At 39.6% G+C, this 24,636-nt stretch overlaps 1 protein-coding gene across 1 annotated transcript; it reads right to left on the bottom strand.

Moving 5' to 3' along the window:
* BAAT (bile acid-CoA:amino acid N-acyltransferase) lies at positions 1–9,201 on the bottom strand. Its single transcript, XM_039222888.1, has 3 exons — positions 8,689–9,201; positions 4,426–4,628; positions 1–636 (listed from the first exon to the last, which is right to left on the bottom strand). The coding sequence occupies exons 1-3, from the start codon at positions 9,152–9,154 to the stop codon at positions 40–42; spliced, it is 1,266 nt and encodes a 421-aa protein (XP_039078819.1). The 5' UTR covers positions 9,155–9,201; the 3' UTR covers positions 1–39.
* Positions 9,202–24,636: the final 15,435 nt, after the last annotated feature.

Genomic DNA, 24,636 nt, shown 5'->3' with positions numbered 1-24,636 from the left:
CGCTCCTGCTTCTCTGTTTCTCAGGAATATTTTCTCTTCTCAGAGTTGACTGGTCACTACTGGAACAAGGTGCTTCCTGAGAAACTTCTGGATCTCCTTCCAAGAATGCTCCTGTGCAGCTGCATGTGGGGTCACCTCTCCTCCCCAGTGCATGAACAGGTGGAGTTTGGAGAGCTTTGAGGCACAGCACAGTGGGGAATAGGGAGGCTCTAACATGTGGCCTGCCCCAGGGTAAGATAGCAGGGTCCAGTTGTTCTTCCCATTTCTCCTCAACCGTTCTGTGGCTTGCTCTGCGTATGCCTTGCTGTTGATACTCTTATCATCTTCTCCCACAATGAAGAGGAAATGTCCCTGGGCCTTTTCAATGGGGAGAAAAAAGGTCTCACTGGCTTTACTTCTAGCTTCCTCAAAACAATACTGGAACTGTGCTAACCCCAAGGAATTGATGGAGACTAATTGTGGAGAGAAGTACAAGGGATGACTTATCTGACCACGATACACCTGCGGAACGCTAAATACAAAGTTCGGCCCATTAATAAGCACGGTGGCTGTGACTTGTTTTAGGTGAATAGCCATGGAGAGTCCAATCTCTGCTCCTTTGCTTATGGAAACTATCCCAACGCCTGGGCCAAGAACCTAAAAATAATGGAAATGAGACATTGATTCTACCCATCATTTAGCAAAACCCTACCATCCCAAACAACCAAAGAACTTGAATGGCCAGTTGGAACCAAGCAAGGACTAATCCCACCCGCATGCTCGTTCTAAGGTTCTGAAATGTGTGATGTAGGTTCAAAGGAAATACTCCTTCAAGAATATGTCAGGCTTTCCAAATACTATGGATTCAGCATGATGTTAGGTGCTGAGTTTAAAATGCCCTAAAGATATACCAGTGTAGTAGGAAAAATAAGAAAAAGGCACATAAGTATTGTGAATAATATGAGTCAAAGTATAGTTGATTGGTAAACTTTGTTGTATCAATTCTGGGGTCCCTAGAAGTTCACAGGAGAGGCGCCTGGGTGGCTCAGTTGGTTGAACATCTGACTTTGACTCAGGTCATGATCTCACAGTTTGTGAGTTCAAGCCCCGTATCAGGCTCTGTGCTGAAAGCTCAGAGCCTGGAGCCTGACCGGATTTGTTGTCTCCTTCTCTCTCTGGCCCTCTCCCACTTGTGCTCTCTCTCTGTCTCTCAAAAATAAATAAATGTATAAAAAAAATAGAAATTCACAGGAAAGGCACTCTGTAGGAGAAGATTGAGGAAAAAGGTAAGTTTAATAAAATAGAGCATGGAGACATGAGCAGAGAATTCTACATCTGCTGTGGTTTCCATAGAAAGTTTGTCCTTTGGAGAAAGGTTTCGTAAAAGAGGCTTAGCTCAGCTTCCTCTTCCCCAGTCAGTCATCAAGCAAGCATTTTCATATTGTTTACCCTGTACTAACCACTGGGGGACACAGAGGGGGAAAAGGCACAAATCACCTCTTACCATCAAGGAACTCACTACCAGGTGGAGAGACAGGAGGGTAAAAACAGACCATTAGAGTAATTTAGAAATTCTGCAATATAAGAATGCACATAGGCAAGGCTGCCAAGCCAGATTAGCAGGGAATAAAGGCCAGATCAGAGAAAGATTGTCAAAGGAAATGGGCTATGAATTGGGTTTTTATATTAAAAAATGGGAGTTGGAGCATCTGGATGGCTCAGTCAGTTAAGTGGCTGACTCTTGATTTCAGCTCAGGTCATGATCTCACGGTTCGTGGGATAAAGCCCTGCATTGAGCCACGCATCAAGCTCTGTGCTGACAGTGCAGAGCCTGCTTGAGATTCTCTCTCTTTCTCTCTCTGCCCCTCCTCTGTTCTCTTTCTCTTAAAATAAATAAATAAACCTAAAAAAATGGGAGCAAACAAGAAGGAATGCTATTCCATGCTGTGTAGAGGCTTGCTAACGGGAACCAATCTCTTTTTATTTTGTGGGGCATGTATTCAGTTCCAAGGGATAAATCCTGATGGATCTGAACCTATTCCCCTTTGCTATATATTTTTTCATCCTCTCTTGTAAGGCCAGTACATTCTACCTCAAGTCCTACCAGCATGTTAATAAGTGGGGTGACTTGCATCATCTCCTTTTGAATTAAAAAGGGCTTTCAAGCTCTGAAGTTCTATGTCTTAATATAAAAGCTATAGAGTCTCAGCTATTGCAATGAGAGGTGAGAACTCAGAAAGGCTTTGGCCAGGGAAGACCAAGTAAAAGGAAGTATAACGTGGATCAACAACAGCAACAAAAAATGACACAGGTATGTGCAGGCTTTGGGCAGAACACTAACTCTTGTTACAATTTCTGCCACCAAATTTGGGATCAGTGATTTTGGAATGCTCAAAATCAACAAGTGGAGAAATAAGACCTACAAGGAATTGAGAAATCTGTAATCTCTCCTCCTACAGAAGAGACAGCATGAAGCAGGTTTAGTGGAAGTAACAAGAGCCTAGGAAAGAAATCTGGTTTCCAGGTCTCACTAAGTCATTGACTATCTAAGTGACATTGGTAAGAACACTGATGGAAAAGTCAAGCAGCAAGTATAAGAGGAAGCAGGCTAAGGAAGTGAAAAGCAGAATCACATAACCTCTTCATCTCTCATCTAAGTTAAGCAGAAACTCAGCACAGTAACATTGCCTGTTTGATAGTTCAAGGACAATTCTATTACATGCATCAAAAATAGCTTTTTAAAAATTCAATGCATCGGGCCATCTGGGTGGCTCAGCCGGTTAAGCATCCGACTTCAATTCAGGTCATGATCTCATGGTTTGTGAGTCCAAGCCCCATACTGGGCTCTGTGCTGACTGCTCAGAGCCTGGAGCCTGTTTTGGATTTTGTGTCTCCCTCTCTCTCTGTTCTCCCCCACTTATGCTCGCACGCACACTCTCTTTCTCTCTTTCAAAAATAAACAAACATTAAAAATAATTAGAAATGAAAGAAAAAATAAAAATTCAATGCATCAATAGATTGTCAGTGATCGTTGCTCATCTAATGACTGCAATTCTAATCATATTTTGGTGATCCTTATATGAAATAGGATGTAGTACAGAGACTTAATTTTACTTAGATCAATTCTTATTAAGAAAAAAAAATAGTAGCTGGGGCACTTGGTAGCTCAGTCGGTTAAGCAGCTGACTTTGGTTCAGGTTATGATCTCATGGTCTGTGAGTTCGAGCCCCACATTAGGCTCTTGTGCTGACAGCTTGGAGCCTAGAGCCTATTTCAGATTCTGTATTACCCTCCTTCTCTACCCCTCCCCCCTCTTACTGTCTCTCTCTCTCAACAATAAATAAACATTTTTAAAAAAGAAAAATATAGGGGCGCCTGGGTGGCTTAGTCGGTTAAGCGTCCGACTTTTGCTTAGGTCATGATCTCGCGGTTTGTGGGTTCGAGCCCAGCGTCGGGCTCTGTGCTGACTGCCAGCTCAGAGCCTGGAGCCTGTTTCAGAGTCTGTATCTCTCTCTCTGACGCTCCCCTGTTCATGCTGTCTCTCTCTATCCTAGAAATAAATAAAAATATTTAAAAAAAAAGAAAAATATATTAGCAGTTAGCAAGGGCTAACATGCAGCAACCCTACAGTAGCAGCAAATCACCTTTTAAAATTTAAAGAAGGTAGGGGCGCCTGGGTGGCTTAGTCGGTTAAGCGTCCGACTTTCGCTTAGGTCATGATCTTGCGGTTAGTGGGTTCGAGCCCCGCGTTGGGCCCTGTNACTGCCAGCTCAGAGCCTGGAGCCTGTTTCAGTCTGTGACTCCCTCTCTCTCTGACCCTCCCCTGCTCACGCTGTCTCTCTCTCTCTCCTAGAAATAAATAAAAAACATTAAAAAAAAATTTTAAATTTAAAGAAGGTATAGACTGGAAAGCACTATAGCATTATTCTTAAGGCCTCTCAAATTGCTAAAAATGCAGGCTCACTCCTCAAGAAAGACAGATTATCTGTCTGGTGAAGTCTGGTGATTTAATAATGATCAGAGAAGGTGATAATAATAGTAATGACATTTATTGAGGGTGTAGTATTGCCAGCAACTCAAGGGAGCACTTTCCTTGTATTATCCCCTTAGATAATTCTCACAAGAACCTTACAAAATAGCATCACTATTTTGTAGGTGAAGAAACTGAGAATTAGAGCATGTTAGTAGCTCACCCAAATTCCCACAACCAGATGGGATGAAGCCAGAAATGCAAGCCATTTCTGTCTGAATCTAAAGCCATTGCATTTTGGTTCCATTATGGACACAGGCTAACTTCCTGTTTTGTCTTCTGAGCAGAAGACACTAGGTATGAAAGAAATCATGTGAATAATATGGGTATGTAATAGAATCCTACTTGGAAGTTAAGGGATCACAGGGTGTTATGGTAATTTAAAAACAAGGACTGAAAAAAAAGGCAAAAATTACCTTCGGATGTCTCAGGAGAAAGTTGACAGCTTCCTCGAAATATTCTAAATCTATTTTTTCTGTTCGTAAAGGCAGATCTTCATAGTCACAGTAGGCCAAGGCCAGGACAGCAAAGCCACGACTGGCCAGGAGACTGGCCCGGTATTCAATCAGTCCACCAATATCAGCAAACAAGTCAATTACCCCTGGGAAGCGGCCCTCTCCTGAAACAGAACCAAACAAAACAGAACTGGGTATGAAGGGAATGGAAGGAAAAAAGAAGAAAAATAGACAATACAAAGAAATGCATCACAAATTGTGGAATTGGTGTATACATTTTCAATAGAATCCCCAAATGTTCAGCTTCCTATCTGGGTCAGAATTGGAGCTAGTTGAATACACTAATGGGACAGGGTATCAGGAAGCTTGACTGGGAACCATGTTTGCTGACACATTTCATCCCTGTAACCAAGAAGTACTGGGAACTCATAGTGGCTCATTTCTATAGTACTGGGAGTAAAGAAAGCCATTGAAATTAGGCAAGGGCTTTTTAAACTATGAAGAGGTACATATTTAGGCTTTAGGGCATTAGTGAAGGCCCTGAAATTATATGCAAAGTATATATTTATATGTGCATGTTACTAATGAGTATGTTACTCTACAGATTTAATTGGGTTCTCAAAGTATATATGACTCAAAAAAAAGAAAAAAAGGCTTCAAAAGTATATGACTCCAAAAAGGGAATTGAAATGACTGTTAGCTATAATCCTGACTTAACACTGCTCTGTTACATTAATCTGACTACACAGTGATGAATCTTGCATCCAAGCAGATGTAAATGATGAGTGCTTTCCTGCAATAATAACACTCTGTTTATTCACTGAAGCTTAACACCTGGTAAAGAGTAGAGGTGCTCAGAGTATCAATTCACACTCACTCTCTGTATAGGCAGCTTGTTTCCTAAATAAAGCAAGTCCCACACACTGAAAAAAAATTATGATGCACTTACTGGGGGCATTCTATTCTTGTGTTAAGTAGTTTTAGCTAAGGAAGCCTGGTCCCATCCACACTTGAAAAGAGTGACTTAGAGGTACCTGGCTGGTTCAGTTGATAGAGTGTGCGATTCTTGATCATGGAATTGTGAGTTCAAACCCCATGGTAGGTGTAGAGATTACTTAAAAATTTTTTTAAAAATCTTTTAAAAAAAAGAAACAGATGACTTGATTTAAAGGAATATTGGTAATTTTCAAAAGAAAGCATTGCTGTGTTTCCTCATGTTGAGAGAAGAAGAAATAAAATGGTACTAAATATATCTTGGCTTTAAAATACCACTTGAATAAATGAATAAGGATGCTTTGCATCTCCTGTTTGACAGGGAGAGGGAGCATTTAAGAATACTAAGTAAGCCTCTGGGAATGCTAACTGGTGTAGTCATTCTGGAAAACAGTATGGAAGTTCCTCAAAAAATTAAAAATAGATGGGGCACCTGGGTGGCTCAGTAGGTTAAGTGTCTGACTTTGGCTCAGGTCATGATCTCACAGTTTGTGAGTTCAAGCCCAGCATCAGGCTCTGTGCTGACAGCTCAGAGCCTGGAGCCTGGTCTGGATTCTGTGTCTCCCTTTCTCTCTCTGCCCTTCCCCACCCCCCCAAATAAACATTAAAGAAAAAAATTTTTTAATTAAAAATAGAACTACCCTCAACCCAGCAACTTCACTACTAGGTATTTAGCCAAAGGATACAAAAATGTTGATTTGAAGGGATACACACACCCAATGTTTATTGCAGCACTGTCAACAATAGCCAAAATACGGGAAAAGCCCAAATGTCCCTCGACTGATGAATGAATAAAGAAGATATGGAATACATATACAATGGAATATTACTTGGCAATCGAAAAGAATGAAATCTTGCCATTTGCAACAACGTGGATGGAACTAGAGTGTATTATGCTAAGTGAAATAAGTCAGTCAGAAAAAGACAAATATCATGATTTCACTCATATGTGGAACTTAAGAAACAAAACACACAAACATAGGGGAAGGGAAGGAAAAATAAGATAAAAACAGAGAGGGAAGCAAACCATAAGAGACTCTTAAATACAGAGAACTGAGGATCGCTGGAGGGGTGGAAAGTGGGGAATGGGCTAAATGGGTGAGGGGCATCAAGGAGGGTTCTTGTTGGGATGAATGCTGGGTGTTATATGCAAGTGATGAATCACTAAATTCTGCTCTTAAACCCATTAAAAAAAAAGAAGGGGAAGGGGAAGGAGGAGGAGGAGGAGGAGGAGGAGGAGGAGGAGGAGAAGGAGGAGGAGAAGGAGGAGGAGGAGGAGGAGGAGGATGAGAAGAAGAAGAAGAAGAAGAGTACCAAGCCTCCTATCCTGGAAGAATGTCATAGTTGCAAACCACTTTGAGACCTGACCCCTCCTCTTTGGGCTCCCACAGAACAAGGAGGACACAAGCACGTGCGGTGTCCAAGAGGATTCACAAATAGCACACTTTAAACCAGCACATCATCCCGACATAGGAAGCCTGCACCAACATTTAAATTTTTCATTGAGGTAGAATGATAGAGCACAGACCTTTATGTCACTTACTGATCCTTACACACAATAATCTTGCGTATATGCTAATTACTGGGTATAAAAATACTGAAATTTATCCAGGCAACTGCATGGGTCATGATGATTTTGGAAACGGAAGATTTTACTCCTTCTACATCATCTGTAACTCTATGCTGTTGGAAACCACCTCTACCACTTTAGGCTTCCTTAATCCATCTCCGTTCTACTAAGTGATTATGTTTTTGTTTTTGTTTTTTTTTTTAACGTTTATTTTTGAGGGAAGGAGGGAAAGAGAGAGGGAGAGAGAGAAGGGGAGCGGCAAAATAGAGAGGGAGACAGAAGATTTGAAGCAGGCTCTGCACTGCCCAGTGGGGACTCAAACTCATGAACTGTGAGATCATGACCTGAGCCGAAGTCAGATGCTTAACCGACTGAGCCACCCAGGCACCACTGTGATTAAATGTTTAAAAGCACAAAGAGGAGCACCTAGATTGCTCAGTTGGTTGAGTGTCCGACTTTGGCTCCAGTCATGATCTCACACTCTGTGAGTTCGAGCCCCGCATCAGGCTCTGTGCTGACAGTTCAGAGCCTGGAGTCTGCTTTGGGTTCTGTGTCTCCCTCTCTCTCTGCCCCTCCCCTACTCACACTCTGTCTCTCTCTCTCAAAAATAAATAAACATTAAAAAAGTTTTTAATGAAAAAAAAAAAAAAAGCACAGTAGGCAGTACATCCTGGTAATATGATGGCCGTGTCCCAGACCAAATCACATGTCTGCAGAAGGAAGGCTCAGACACTCCTAAAAACTGTACCTGCCATGAGCAACTTCTGGAAAATTAACTTTGCTTCATTCAGTCCCACAATAAACCCTGAGAAATGTACCAGTAGATGTTTTGAACCACTTACTGATATGTGGAGATCACTGTGAGAAACTATGAGTATTCTGGTAGGTTGTATAGCCATGAGAAAGCTTGTTGTATTTTCTGTGGATTTGTGGAATATTCTATAAATATGCAATATTTACGAAACTAGAGAGTATAAAGCTTCTTTGCATCCTCTATATTTGTTGCAGTATTTCAGTCCATAATATCATTAGTTTATTGCATGTGATGACCTATGCCTAAATTGAAACTCAGACAGGACAGAACTCCCAGAAGCTGGGATATAGTTCAGGATATCAGGATAGGGATCTTCAGATAGTCAGGCTTCAATATACAAGGATTTCACATAAATCCAAAGCTATGGAAATCCCATAATGTAGGGACTTCATAAACTGCATGTAGTCATGTCCTTAGAAAAGCTCAAGAATTGGGGCGCCTGGGTGGCTTAGTCGGTTGAGTGTCCGACTTTCGCTCAGGTCATGATCTCGCAGTTCGTGGGTTCGAGCCCCGCGTCAGGCTCTGTGCTGACTGCCAGCTCAGAGCCTGGAGCCTGTTTCAGAGTCTGTCACTCCCTCTCTCTCTGACCCTCCCCTGCTCACGCTGTCTCTCTCTCTCTCCTAGAAATAAATTAAAAAAAAAAAAAGAAAAGCTCAAGAATTGTTGAGATCAAACTTGAGTCGGAATGGGGCATCACAATATTCTTGTTCTGACCCAGAGTTAACCTGATTCTACAGCTGGACAGGATTACACTGTGTACTGTCCGTATCCAAGTTAAGCCTCTAGAAGGCTGAGGCATTGAAAAGAAGAAACATGAGGATGACAGTACCAGGTTAATTCTACTCACCAGGAGGGAGGAAGAGGACTCCCCGAAGGTGGCCTTCGTGAACTTGGATCCGTGTGACACCAGGTGCTATGTACCACCTCTCCAAAGTCACACTGACTTTTGGAGCAGTGGTGGCAATCTGGACTAGTGGTAAATTTGAATCATAAAGTTTTATCTGGACCAGGAAGGGGCTATTCATCACATCTCTTTTCACCAATTTAGTTAAAAATTTTTCAGGTTTCAGGGACGAGAAGAGACCCATGGGGTGAACTCCTACATAGTCACCTCCAAGTGAAGGAGCACACTCCAGGTCTACCTCACCAGCTTCACTGGCCTTATAGTAGGCTTCAGAATGAAATAGGTTCCCCTTTTCATCTTCCAGTGTTGCCTGAAGAATCACTATCTGAAAGGGAGGCAGGCCTGTAGCTCGGATGTGCACTGGGTCATCAACGAGTGTGCTTGCAGGGGTAGCTGTCAGCTGAATCATTGTTACAATGTGACACCTTGAAGATTCTTCAGTAATGCTTTCAGTAAAACCTGGATATAAAAAAAAATGGGAGAATGAAATAAGGCAGGTTAATGAGAGGTGAACTGGTCCAGAAACCAGGCTGGTCTAATCCTCCAGTTGTTTAGCAATACTGAAATGATATTAAAGTGCAAGATACCTGAGAGCTTTAAACAAATTTGTAGAAGACCTAAAACAAGTAGATAAGTTTTATAATCATTATGAACCAGGGTGGAGGAAGCAGCAACCAAAGTATGCATGAATGGTATCAACATATCCAAGGACGATATCACAATCAGCCACCAGAATCCTTTAAGAACTAGATGCAGTGGAGGATAAGAGTGAGATGTGCAGTTGAAAGCAGGGGGGCTTGTTAAATACCTATATATTTGGAACAGGCAACTTCACTACTAATCCCCTCCCCAAGTCCTGCAGACAGAATGCCTGGTCATCTAAGAATTCACCTCTAACAGAGCATTAAAAAAAACAGACAAATCTTCTCAAAAGAATGAAAATAAAATCTTTGAGGAGAACATGGAGGCTGACATATGTATTATTCCCTAAAGAAAAAAAATACTCCTGGCTTCACAGTTAGGATTTACCTAGTGCTAAGCAAAACCAGGCACAGAGACCCCCTTACGGGTCTTTGTAAAAAGCAAGGCAGCTAACTTCCAAAGGATAGGGAAGAGTAGCAAAATAGATTTTCCCAGGCTCAGAAAGCCAGGAGTGGGACTGCAGAGCAAAGAAATGTCCTTGATGATCCTCCTTCCAGAAGAATTATAAATCAGAGGGAAATATCCTACTGTTGAAAAGGCTAGCAACATGGCCAGAAAGCCAAAGATATCTCCAGAAGTTCAGCAATGGTTAGGCTCCAGTTTCTTCTGATGAGAAGAACCTAATTCTATACCTCAAACTCTCTGAAGCCAAGGGTACACTGAATCAGATAAAGTGCAGCAAAGCCCAGATCCAGCTCAACTACAAGTCAGCTCCTAATTCTACCATTCTGACGGAATAGGGCTTTGCTCTTTTCTTGAGGTAAATATAACTTAGTCTAGTCTTTTCTTTTATATGCAATATCTGGGGTATAATAAAAAAAAAAATTACAAGGCACAACAGAAGCAAGAAAATCGACCCACAATCATGATGAAAGCAAACAATCAGCAGAAAGAGGCACAGAAATAGCCAAGTGCTGGGAGCCGCACTGCCCTCGCAGGATGACAGTCACAGCGAGGAAGTGGTAGCATTTGCACTGCTCCTGCCATGAGAAACGAAAACTGCTATCTCCTACTGCTACTACTGGCTCATGTTGGAAGTGAGCCTGCTGGTATTGACCGGGCCTCACAATATTCCAGATCAGACCGATATTCCCCACACAGATTGCTCATAAGGAAAGGCATGTCCCTGCCTTTTCCAAAGAGACTTCAGATGAAAACATTGTGGATGATTGTTAAAAGGCTCTTCCTAAGGGCCTTACAGATCCAAGACTTACATAATAAAGGAGGCTAAGAACACAAGTTACAATTGAGTCTGGCCCTGAGACAAAGAGCCTAATTATTAAGGGCAGATATCCACCCCCACCCATTTGTTTCTGCTTGGATAATTTTCTGACCTTGAATATGCTGATTACTCCCTGTGAAGGAACCTATTGAGGAACTACCTCTTTTGCGATTATGGGAGCAAAGGTGTTTCCTGGAAGACCTGTTTTTCTTGATACTTCCACCTTAAACAAGCTATTGACCCCTGCTCACAAAGGAGTAACTTCACCCTTTTATGGTAAAAATTTTGTCTGGTATGCTAAAGATACCTTCTTCCCCAAGGCTAAGCATCTCAATCACTATTGATAAAGGTATGCAGAAATCTTCTACAAATCTATGTTCTGGGAAATTCTTATATATCAAAGAAGTTTGTTATCAGAAATCATTGTCTAAGGCAAATGCCACTTCTGTGTCGTCCCCCAAACACTTAATGATAAAATAAAGTTGAGCCCCAGTCAGAGCAGAGAGGCCTGCCTGGTGACCAGAAAGACTCTCAGGCTTCTCTCACCCCTCCCTCGCCCACACCGTCCATCCTTCAGGGACCCCTGAACCCTGGCCGGAGCCGGCCTCCGACAGCCAAGAGAATGGATTTATCATACAGGAACTTTGAAAGGACTACAATAGAATGCTCTTCAGGAGAAAGAAATTGAATTACTGATAAATACAATAACTTGGAGGAATCACAAGGGAGTTATGCTGAATAAAAGAAAGCCACTCCCAAATGATTACATACTGTATGATTCCATTTATATAACATTCTTGAAATGACAGAATTATTTTATTTGTTTGTTTACTTGTTTGTTTTTACAGAGAGAACAAGTGGGCGAGAAGAGCAGAGGGAGAGAGAGAATCTTCAGCAGGCTCCATGCTCAGTCCCACAACCCTGGGATCATTGACTGAGCTGAAATCAAGAGTCAGACGCTCAACTGACTGAACCACCCAGGTGCCCTTTGAAATGACAAAATCAGAGAAATGGAGAACAGATTAGTGGTTGCCAAGGTTCAAGGATTGGGTTGGGAGAAGATAGCTATAAAAGGACACCATGAAGGACCCTGGTATTCACAGGAATATTCTGTATCTTGATTGTATCAAGGTCAATATCCTTGTGATCTTGTACTACAATTTTGCAAGATTTTGCCATTAGGGGAAACTTGCTAAAGGGTACATGTGTTCTCTCTATATTATTTCTTACATATGTGGTAAATCTATCATTACCTCAAAATAAAAGCTTAATTTAAAAAAGTAGCTATGATAAAAAATGCTAAAGGATCAAGTAGGAAAGGCAGACACAATATTTGAGAATTTCATCTGGGCTTGAAAGTTGCAAAGAAGAACAACATGGAAAAGCTAGAAATAAAAAATATAAGAATAGAAACGAAGAATCACTAGATAGACTTCGTAGAAGACTAGAAACAGCAGAGTAAAGGAGCAAATGTAAAGACAATTGAAAGGACTCAAACTAAATTGCAACAGAGGAAAAAAAGGGTATAAAAGTAAAACAGAGCACTTGAGATGTGTGGAACAATACCAAATACTCTAATATATGTGTAACTGGTGCCTCAGAAAGAGAAGAGAGAGAAAGACACAGAACAAATGGTTTTAAAAATAATAACCGAGAGGCGCCTGTGTGGCTAAATCAGTTGAGAATCTGACTCTTTTTTTTTTTTTTTTGGTGCAGAAAGGTGATTTTATTAAGCACAGGGACAGGACCTGTGAGCAGAAAGACAGAAAGAGCTGCCCCAGGACCATGAGGAGAAACTGGTTCAAGCATCCAACTCTTGATTTGGGCTCAGATCATGATCTCATGGTTACTGCATGGGACAGAACCTCGTGGTCAGCCTCTGCTCTGACCATACATAGCCTGCTTGGGATTCTTTTTCTCCTTCCCTCTCTGCCCCTCCTGCCTCCCTCCCCACCCCCTGCCCTCTCAAATAAATAAACTTTAAGAAAATAATGACTGAAATTTTCCCAAAATTGTTAAAAAATATTTTGCCACTATTGCAAGAAACTAAGCAAACAAAAAGGAGGGTAAACACTAAGAACACCACATCGAGGCATTATAGTCAAACTAATAATAATAAGGTATAAGAAGCAAATATTAAAAGCAGCCAGAGAAAAATGGAAACCTTACATATAGGAAAACTAACAACATAAATAACGTTTGACTTCCCATTACAAACAATGGAAGCCAGACAATAAATTTGTTTAATGCTTAAAAGAAAAGATAAAAACTCTAAAATTCTCTATCTAGCAAAAATACACTTCAAAAATGAAAGCAAAATAAAGACATTTTCAGGAGATGGAGAAACGGGAGATCCTATGCCTGTGATGAGCCAGCATTGTAAGAAATGCTGGGTTGTTGGAGGGAAATTAGACCAGATGAACAACCGGATCTGTGGGAAAGGATGAAGACCACAAAAATGGTCATTTTAGAAGCCCATTTAAAAACATCTTTAATATGTATACACACATATGTGTGTGTTTATTTAAATGCAATTAAAAGACTGTATAAAATAAAAATAAAAACAATGTCTTGTGGGGCTTATAGAATACACAGAAATAAAATATGACAAAAAGGTGGGAATGGGGTAAATAGAATTCAACTGTTGTTGAATTATTACGTTACCTGCTATTTTTCAAGCAATACAAGATTATTTGCAATTTGTAATTTGTAATTACTTGTAATTATTTGTAATTTGTAATTACTTAAAGGTACTGTTAGGAGCTCAGCTGGGCCCAGGGAGGCAGAGAAAGCTGAGCGGCTAGGTGTCAGGGTAGTTGATTAAAGCAACAAGCGAGAAACAAGAGTGAAACCTTAATCACTTACCGTAGTGGGAGAAAATGCCTGGGCAAGGTGAGGCTCGATGGTCTGAAGTTGGTGGGTCAGCAAGGAGTGGGTGTGGGTTGTTGAGGGAGCTCCAAAGGATCCAGCAGTTCTGAGGTCAGGAGAGAATGAAGGAAAGAGCTAGAAGTAGAAAAGAACTAGGTGCTGAAACAGAATGAGAGGAAGTGTCTTCAAGATCCCTCCTCCTTGCATAAAGAGACCTCAGCTGACACACCTTGACAAGACTTTGGACCCTGAACAGGCCTGATGTAGAGAGATCTACAATGGACAGGGAAGGCAAAGATGAGAAGAACATGATGGGCCTGAGTGACTAGTGACTCTGGCGGCCATTAACTGCAGTAGTGGCCTAAGTCCTTGACTCCAACTTTTTCTAAAGACTGCCATGCACTGACTATACCCCAAATCTGGTGCTGGAAGGGCAGCTTTCTCCCATGACACCTGCCAGCTAAAGCCTTTGTAACTGCCTATGGTCAGTGCTGGAAAAATCACACATAGGTTTTTAACTGGGAGCTAGACTCCTCAGGTACATATTGTATCCTGTAGAGTAACATACACACACACACACACACACACACACACAGACACACACACACACACACACATATTTAAGTAGCCCCCAAAGAAACAGATGTTCCATTTACTATGGCTGTGTAGTAAACCACCTCAAAATTTAAAAGTGTACAACAGTTATTATGCTCATATATTCTGTGGGTTGGGAATCAGGACTGGATTCGGGGAGATCTGTCATCAGTTGCAAGGACAACAACTTTTCAGAGACTGCTAAACCAGCCTCCACAACTGTACAAGGTTCAATCCTTATGAGTTATATAGATCAGCAGGGTTGAGCAGGTTAAAGGAAAGGTTATTTATCGTCAGTTGATATTTCAAGCAAGTGATGTGACCTCGCTATTAGCTATACCACATGTAAATCCTTGTGCAATTCTAGAGAGAGGAGGCTGGTGACATGTGACAGCAGAACCTGGTAAGAGTAGGGTTGAGGAATAAATATAACAGCTTAATTATTTGAGAATAAGGAGAGAAATAGGGTGGTGGTTAAAGGAAGGGTCAAGTAGTTTGCTTTTGTCCTAATGTGGGTTCCTCAAGATGCCCACCTTGAGATAAGAACTCAAAGCAAGAAGTGTATTTTGAGGGGGTTCCAGGAAACTGGAATGCAGAGGAGCAATGGGAAGTACCCAATAAATAGTTGGCGAAGGGCTGAGTGGTAGGGGAAGAAGGAGCCTTAGTTTCCCACCACTTCCAGCCCATCATGCTGAGAGGTAAAGCTGACTCTGGAGGTCCAAAAAAATTATCAGGCAGTAGACTCCAACATCTGATGTTGTGAGTCAGGCCTGTGCACTAATGTCACTGGGGGATTATCTATATAGGCAAGGTATTGACAGTATCTACTAACATGGTATTCTGGACCTTTTTTTATTTTTAAGTTTATATTGAGAAAAAGAGTGTATGTGTGATCTTCAGATGGAGAAAGAGGAAGAGAGACAATCTCAAGCAGTCTCCACAATGTCATCACAGAGCCTGACTCAGGGCTCAAACCCACAAACCGTGAGATCATGACCTGAGCTGAAATCAAGAGTCAGACACTTAACCAACTGAGCCACCCAGGTGCCCCAGGATGATTTTCTGTAAATGTCAACCCCACATTGGGCTCTGCACTGGGCATGGAGCCTGCTTGGGATTCTCTCCCTCTCTCTCTTTCTCTCACTCTCTGCTCCTCCTCCCCTTCATAAATGCTCTCTCATGCTCTCTCTCAAAATAAATAAATAAACTTAAAAATACAAGTAAAGAAACTCATCCTTCAAACAATATAAAAATAGGATCACAATTCAAAAGCCCAAACTAAGAGAGTTTCTTCTATAATTTTCTAGGAAGTAGTCTTTAAAAAGAGGGAGAAATAGTAATGGAGATATGGGGGAAGACTGAATAAAGAAAAGTTAACAAATAATTTCAGAGAGACTGTCATTCTCCCTCAGAAATATAAATTCTGGCTTGATATCTTCATGAGCACAAGTTCCTATTGATATCCTTTCTAAACAAAATCCAACAGAAAAGACATACCCTTATCTGAGCACTCTTTGAATTCCAAAGCTCTCTGAGATTATAAAATGAGATAAAAAAAAAAAACTATTTGTCCACATGAACTACCAAATTCAAACACTGAGAGTAAGAATCTAATTTTATGACTCACTCAAAACCTGAGACTTTAACCCATCTCCAATTAGCCCAGAAGAGAGAGCCCAGATTACAAGCCAAAGTATTTGTCTTTTTTCTCTTGAGCCTCCTTTTCAGTAAAGGAAGAATGGCACTCCCTAGAGTTCTTATTAGTCAAAACCCCAAATACATCTTTGCAATCTGACCAAACTAATACAAGAGAAGCACCAGCTTATGGCCCACCATTTGCTCTAGTTTCCTATTAACTTTTAAAATGTATTGAACCCTCCCTCCTATTTTCCTTTTTTCATTATCTATGTTTTCTAAACCTCTCCCTCTTAGGAATAGCACCTACATTTTACTCACATATTTTATTAACTTTTGTCATAAAAAAGTTGCTTGACCTTTATTGGCACCATTTGGGCATACAAATGCTCTACAAATAAAGAAGTCAAGGACTTTGACTTAGGTCAAAGGGTTCTGAACTGAGAATTGCAAATGTGGTCACAATAACAGGCACAAAATACTTTTTCTTGGCCCCTCAATTTCTACTTTTGGAATTTGGGCAACATCAAATCTCCCAGTCATTACCTCCCCCTGCTGAACTAATTCACAGGAGCTCTTGAGATAGCTATAGAATGGAGCATTCGTGTGTGGGGAATAGTTTAGGAATTCCCTGAGCTTGCAGGGATGGGTTAACAACACATAAAGAATTAGAAAGCCACAGGATGAACACACTCAAGTTTGGGTAACAAGATGAGGTAAATAAGATTAGGTAAACAGGGCAAAGTCCCCCAGTATAATACAAAGGTATAGCAATCGGAAATCTCAGGATGGAAGCATCCAAAATGAGGTAAACAAGATTAGGTATTCAGGGCAGAAAGGCCCCCCAATTTAGTACAATATCAGAAAACTGTTTTCCATAGGAAGGACAAAAAAACAGGAAACAGGATTTTAGCCCTCAGCAGGGTGATGTTGCTCACAGTGGAGCTAATTAGCAAAAGAAAAATGCCTTGTTGACCCTGAGGTAGCATGCTCTGTCTTTCTTGTCCCCTAAGCCAGGTTAGGTAAACAGAGGTGGGGCCTCCTGTCTGCTGTAAACAACCTTCTGCCCAGCACCAGGAGTTTGTTTTGTATTGACCCAAACCCCTAACACCGTGTATCTTCAAAACTCCCCTTTCCCCACACCCATGAGTTAATGTTCATGGTTTCACCATCACTCTTGTAAACCTTCTGATCCTAATAAAAATGGAGCAAGGACCCTTACTCACCACTTGTCTCCTCCCAGACATTAGGTTCTCACATTTTCAATCCTGCATCCACTCTCTTGCTGGACAAGAGAGAACTCCAGACCCAGAGTCTATGACTGTGGGATTTTACATGACAAAATAAATAAATAAATAAATAAAAGCACTATATCTATTAGATCATTGACTCCTTATTTATTTGAGGTGATGGACAGAGCACTTTAAAAGTATGAGTTTAAGGGCACCTGGGTGGCTCAGCGAGTTAGGCATCCAACTCTTGGTTTTGGCTCAGGTCATGATCTCACAGTTCATGGTTTCAAGCTTGGTGTCTGGCTCTGGGCTCTGTGCCAACAGTGTAGAGTCTGCTTCAGACCTTCTGTCTCCCTCTCTCTCTGCCCCTCGCCTACTCACTATCTCTCTCTCGCAAAAATAAATAAATGTTAAAAAAAATAAAAATATGAACTTAAGTAAACTATTAGTAAATTTATCTTCCTTAATTTTAAAGACTTCTGATCAGCCAAAAACTCGATGAAATACTTGAAAACACAGGCTATTAACTTGCAGTAGACTTATACTACAAATAAAATTGATTAAAAATTATTAAGCAGTGGTGGCGACTGGGTGGCTCAGTCAGTTAAGCATCAGATTTCATCTCAGGTCATGATCTCATGGTTTGTGGGTTCAAGCCCCACATCAGGCTCTGTGCTGACAGCTTGGAGCCTGGAGTCTGCTTTGGATTCTGTGTCTCGCTGCCTCTATCCTCCCCAGCATGTATTCTCTTTCTCTCTCAAAAATAAATAAACATTAAACATTTTTAAAAACAATTACTAAGCACTAGATGGGGCACCTGGGTGGTTCAGCTGGTTGAGCTACCAACTCTTGATTTTGGTTAAGGTCATTATCTCATGGTTCATGGGATCAACCCCATGTTGGGCTCTGCACTGATAGCATAGGGGATGCTTGGGATTCCCTCTTTCCCTCTCTCTCTGGCCCTCCTCCACTCATGCTGTCTCACTCTTTCTGTTTCTCAAAATAGATAAATAAATAAACATAAAAAATTATTAAGCAATGGAAAATGGTATTGAGATTCCTCAAAAAATTAAAAATAGAATTACCATATGATCCAGTAATTCCACTACTGGGTATTTACCCAAAGAAAATGAAAACACTAATTTTAAAAGCTATATGCATTCCTGTTTATTGCAGCATTATTTACAACAGTCAAGATAAGGAGGCAACCCAAGTGTCCACTGAGAGATGAATGGATAGATATGTGATACACACATATACAAACACACACACAGTGGACTTCTACTCAGCTATAAAAAAGAATGAAACCTTGCCATTTGCAACAACATGGATGAATCTAGAGGATATAATGCTAAGTGAAATGAGTCAGCAAAGACAAATACCATATGCTTTCACTCATATGTAGAATTTAAGAAACAAAACAAAAGAACAAAGAAGAGAGAGAGACAAACAAATAACAGACTCTTAAATGTATAGAACAAACTGGTGATTGCCAGAGGAGAGGTAAGTGGGACGATGAGTCAAATAGATAAAGGGAACAAACAATACACTTATCTTGATAAGTACTAAATAATATATAGAACTGTTGGATCTTATATTGTACACCTGAAACTAATGAAACACTGTATGTTAACTATACTTGAATTAAACACATATTTTTTAAAGTTCCTCTTTTTTTTTTTAAATATTTTTATTTATTTCTAGGAGAGAGAGAGAGACAGAGACAGAGTGAGCAGGGGAGGGTCAGAGAGAGGGAGACACAGACTCTGAAACAGGCTCCAGGCTCTGAGCTGGCAGCGAGCACAGAGCCCGACGCGGGGCTCGAACCCACAAACCGCGAGATCATGACCTAAGCGAAAGTCGGACGCTTAACCGACTAAGCCACCCAGGCGCCCCTTAAAGTTCCTCTTAAAAAAAGAATTAAACAAAATACATAAAGAATTGGTAAAAACTCAATTTATAAAAATCTCAGTTCAATATGAGAAAAAGACTTCAAAAAGCACTTTCTAGAAGAGAAAACATAAGTATAAGCATGTGGAAAAAAGGCTTAATCTTAGACCTTCTGGGTGCCTCAGTTGGTTGTGTTCGACTCTCGGTTTTGGTTAAGGTCATGCTCTCATGGTTTCTGAGTGTGAGTTTGAGCCTTGCATGGGGTTCTGCAATGACAGTACAGAGTCTGCTTAGGATTCTCTCTCTCTCTTTCTCTCTCTCTCCCTTTCTCTCTCTCTCCTTCTCTCTCTCTCCCTTTCTCTCTTCTCCTCTCTCTCCCTCTGCCCTTCCCCTGCTTGTGCTCTAAATAAATAAATAAGTAAATAAATAAATAGGTTTAATCACATTAGTTATCAGAAAAATGTACATTTAAGTCATGGGGTATATTTACACCTATAAGATTGGCAAAATTTTTTATTTCTGAAAATATAAAGATTTGGTTAAGAAGTGAATCGCCAAGACTCAAACCTTGCTAGAGGAATGTAAATGGGTGCAATCACCTTATAAAGCAATTTGGCATATCTACTAAATGTGATAATACGAATAACATTTGACCCAACGACTTCATTTCTAGAGATATACCCAATAGAAATGTGTACACAGGTGCATCAGGAATTGTATACACAAATATTCATAGAAGCATTTTCTAAGACATTAAAGAACTAGAAATAACCAAATATCTATTACAATAAAATAAATGAATAGTTTTTGGCATATTTATACAGTGAAATACTACAAAGCCCAGTATTAAAAATAAGTAAGTCAGGGGTGCCTGGATGGCTGTCGGTTAAGAGTCCTACTTCAGCTCAGGTCATGATCTCATGGTTTGTGGATTTGAGCCCCACATTGGGCTCTGTGCTGACAGCTCAGAGCCTGGAGTCTGCTTCGAATTCTGTGTCTCCCTCTCTCTCTGCACCTATAGTGTTCTATCTCTTTCTCTGTCTCTCTCTCAAAAATAAACATTGAAAAATTAAATAAGTAAACAAATAAATCAAAGCAATAAAAATAAAAGACTCCTACCTATATTCAAAAATTTAGGTGAACCTCACAAACATATTGAGTGTTAGATGCCAATCACAGATGAATATACAAAGATGAATCATAAATTAGTGTATGCTAAAAAACCGTATAACCTACTTCTAGAGTAAATTATAAACAAAAGTAAGGAAGGGATTACCAAAAGAGTCAGGATTGTGGTGAAAAATTATCAATGTAGTTCACATTGATAAACTGCAAGTAAACAGATGAAAAACAATATACTATGCAACAGTAAGCATAAGAAACCCAAAGTGGCTATATTAATGTCAGATTAAGTAGATTTCAATATCAAGAGTATTATCAGAGATGGAAAATAATGGGTGGCTCAGTTGGTTAAGTATCAGACTCTTGATTGTGGCTCAGGTCACCATCTTACCATTCAAGGGATTGAGCCCCATGACAGGCTCTGCACTGGTGGCCTGGAGCCTGCTTGGGATTCTCTTTCTTTCTCCCTCTCTCTTGAAATAATTAAATAAACATTAAAAAAAAAAAAGAGAGAGAGAGAAATACTAATGATAAGTTTGGGGCACCTGGGTGACTCAGTTGGTTGAGTTTCGGCTCAGGTTATAATCCACAGTTTATGAGATCGAGCCCTGCATCAGCCTCCCTGCTTTCAGAACCTGCTTGGGATTCTCTTTCTTCCTCTCTCTCTGCCCCTCCCCTATTCTCATATGCACTCTCTCTTTCTCTTCCTCCTGCAAAATAAATAAATAAACTTAAAAAAATAAATAATGACAAGTTCATAAAAATCATAAATCCTAATAAAGGATTCCAAAATATATGAAGCAAAATTTGACACAGAATTAAAGTGAGAAATAAATAATTCCATAATAATGGTCAAAAATTTTAACATTCCTTTCTCAGCAGTTGATAGAATAACTTGGCAAAAATCAGTAAAGGAATAAATTTAAACATCACTATCAATGACCTTGACCTAATTGCTATTTATAGAACACTAAACCCAACAACTTCAAGCCCACATGATATATTCAACAAGATAAGCCATACACTGCACCATAAAATTAATCTTAGCAAATTCAAAAATGCTGATATCACGGAGTAATTTTTTTTTTTGGACCACAATGGAATTAAATTAGAAAGCAATAAAATAATATAGAAAATATTATTCCTTATTTATTCCCAAATATTTGAAAACCAAACACACTTCTAATAATCCATGGGTCAAGGAAGAAATCAGAAATTAGAAAATATTTTAAACTGAATGATAATGGAAGTACAAAATGAAAATATTTGTAGGATGAAGCTAAAGCTAAAGAGTGAAATTTATCATTTTAGTGACATACTCGAAAAGAAGGTCTAAAATCAATGACCCAAGTCTTTACCTCAAGAAGCTAGGGGAAAAAAAAGAGGAAAGTAAGCCCAAAGTAAGTAGAAGAAAGGAAATAAGAAAAGCATATTATGAATGAAATGGGAAATAAATGATAGAAAGAAATTAACAAAAACAAATTTAGTTCTTTGAGAAGACAAAATTGATAAACTACAAGCCAGACTGGTCCAATAAAAAGATAGAATAAAATAACAAATACCCAAAATGAAAGAGGGCTTATCATTCCAGATCCAATAGACATTTAAAGGAAAATACAATATTATTATAAAAACGTTATGCCAACTAATTTGACAACTTAGATGAAATGAATAAATTCCTTATAATATAGAATTTACTGAAGAATTGTTTCAAAGTAAAGGAGATTAAGTGATAAAAAAAAACACAAAGAATGAACCAGGATTAGATCCTGGATCAGGGGGTGAAATTGCTATAAAGGTCATTACTGGGACAACATTTGTGAAATTTGAATACGAACAATGTGGATTAGTGTTACATCAGTGTTAAATATTCTGAATTTGATTATTTCCTGATAGGAAAAAAAGCAGAAATTTGATAGCAGTTGCAGTTTGCTACTGTAGAACTGACTAACATTGGAATTCCGTGGCATCAGAAGTTAATTTTAGCGACTACTTTTGAATTTAGAAACCATTCAAGTAAAAACTTTAGAACTTTTGCACTGTGAAATAAACTAATAAAAATGAGAAAAGTTAACTGCAGATAAGATTAAGTTTATGTGTGCCAGTATGACTGAGTTCAAGGTACTTGTCACTTTATCCTTTAGGGTACACAAGAACACACGTTAATGGGATTACAAATCAAGAAGTAGGACAGAGGCAACTGGCTGGCTCAGTCAGTAGAGTGTGTGACTTTTGATCTTGGGGTTAAGTTCAAGTTCCATGTTAGGTGCAGAGCTTACCTTAAAAAAATATTGCCAAAAGGATGACTTGAGATTAATAAATGTTTATTAAAACACACACACACACACACACACACACGCACACACACACACACACAGAAGCAGGACCAAGTTGCCCATTCCTAGGTTCCGAGTCAAGAAATTTAGAGTGGGATGATTTCCACTTCGGAGTAAAAGGGAATTTTACGGGAGACCAATACTCAAAGAACTAAAAAAGCCAGAGTAAAAATAAATAAAAATAAAAGCAAAAAACTGGCAATAGTTTAATTATCCAGCAAAAGAATATTAGTTGAATAATTACAGTGGTCCTCCTACCCCTCCTCTTAGCTACAGTTTCCCTTTCCACAGTCTGAGTTACCAGCAGTCAACCCCAGTCTCCAAGTAGATGAGCCTCCTTCCGATGCAAATCAGGTCAAGAGTAGCCTCATGCTACATTACAACACCTAGATCATTCACCTCACTTCATTTCATCACATCCGGCATTTTATCATCTCACATCATCACAAGAAGGGTGAGTACAATAAAATATCTGAGAGACCACCTTCACATAACTTTTATTACAACATATTGTTATAAATGTTCTATTTTATTATTAATCATTGTCAATCTCTTGCTGTGCCTAAGTATAAACTATCATAGGTCTGTATGCATAGGGAGAAAACATAGTATATGTAGGGTTCAGGGCTATCCAGGGTTTCAGGCATCCGCTTGAAATGAATCTCCCCAACGTTAAGAAGGGACTACTGTACTTAACATCCAGTTATGAAATAATGCATTATTAATCAAATGTATTACTTTTAAGACTTTCAAAATAAGTAGGAACACTCAGAGTGAAGGGACCATGGGACAGTCACAGTAAATTTTAAAATATAGGATAGGGGTGCCTGGGTGGCTCAGTTGGTTAAGCATCTGACTTCAGCTCAGGTCATGATCTCATGGTTCATGGGTCCAAGCCCTGCGTTGGGCTCTGTGCTGACAGCTCAGAGCCTGAAGGCTGTTTCAGATTCTGTGTCTCCCTCTCTCTCTCTCAGAAATAAATAAAACATTAAAAAAAATTTTTTTAATAAAATACAGGATAAAATTTTATTTTCATTTAAAAATATATTAGTATATTAAGTGATTACCTGAACAGTAAGATGAAAATGGTATTTTGTTTGTTTTTCCCAAATTTTTAAAAATGTGCTTTTGTAATAAAAAAAATGACATTAAAAAGAGAGAGGGAGAAGTCTATTTACATGGCTTAAATACATACTTTTTACGCAAGACTATTTCTATTAACTCTGAATATTTTATTGCCTAGCTTTTCCTAAGTATATTTATGGAGTTCAAAGGTCCAACTAAGAAAAATTAATGGAGAACTCCTTCTATACAACAATCACTTGATTTTTAAATGTAACCTTTTAGAATTATACCATGTTTGGTTACCTCAGTGATGCCCTCTAGAGTTACTGATGGATGTGCAGTTTATCTTCTCTGGTAGCTCAACTTTCCAGGACTGCTGCTTCAGGGGTGGAACTTTCCCATTTCAATACTAGGGTCTAGGGCCATGTTACTCAAAACATTATCAGCATTGCCTAGGAGACAGAGGCTCAGAACCCACTCTTGACCTATGGAATAAGAATCTGCATTTTAAAGAGACCTCCGTGATTCATATGCACATTAGACTTTGAGAAACACGACTCCAGTCTACAAAGAGGGAATTTCTTCTGCCTTTACATTCATGTGAAGCCTGGTTTTACAATCTCGAGTTGAAACCAATTGTTTTCTCAAACCATCTTTATCATCCATTACTTTCAATCATGCCCTTTGCATATTTTTCTGTTGTCTCCAGATTAGAAATAAAAGTTTTACGGGAAATGAAATGATGAAATCCTGTATCTAAAATTCAAATATTTTCATGCTGAAACCCTCTCACGTAGAAGGGATATAATAGCTCTGATATTTAAGCTCCAGACCTCCAGATGCTCTGATACTCCAGAAACTTCTAAGCTCTTTAATATACAGGTTATAATAAACCTGATCGTCTCCTATTTATGAGGCATGACTGTAATGTAACTTATTTTTCTAATATGACAGAATTTATACGCCCGATTTTTCCCTCTTCAATGTAGTCCCCCTGGGAAACAGAATAAATGCATTTTCCTTTGTTTAAAACCTGTCACTTTTCTTTCAGAACTATCAGTAGTCAAATCCGGAGGGGGCAAGATGGCGGAGAAGAAGCTCCGTACTTGCACTCGCGCCCATACATCACACAGAAAAGATCTGAAGCCATTGGAAACCTTACAAAACCTGAGAGATTGGGAGAAAAAAGACGCAGAATCCACTGAGAGAGCCTTCTAACGTGAGT

Source organism: Hyaena hyaena, unplaced genomic scaffold (genome assembly GCF_003009895.1).
Source record: "Hyaena hyaena isolate Hyena2069 unplaced genomic scaffold, ASM300989v1 scaffold_1209, whole genome shotgun sequence".
In the NCBI taxonomy this organism is placed as follows: Eukaryota; Metazoa; Chordata; class Mammalia; order Carnivora; family Hyaenidae; genus Hyaena; species Hyaena hyaena.
The sequence above is the reverse complement of the archived record's forward strand: the minus strand, read 5'-3'. Positions and strand labels throughout refer to the sequence as shown.

Excerpts from the sequence above, each read along its gene's own strand:
- BAAT (XM_039222888.1), bottom strand. The coding sequence starts at position 9,154 with ATGATTCAGCTGACAGCTACCCCTGCAAGCACACTCGTTGATGACCCA. Across the intron at positions 4,629-8,688 it reads AGTCCTCTTCCTCCCTCCTG|GAGAGGGCCGCTTCCCAGGG; the intron begins GTGAGTAGAATT and ends GTTCTGTTTCAG. Across the intron at positions 637-4,425 it reads TTCTCCTGAGACATCCGAAG|GTTCTTGGCCCAGGCGTTGG; the intron begins GTAATTTTTGCC and ends CATTATTTTTAG.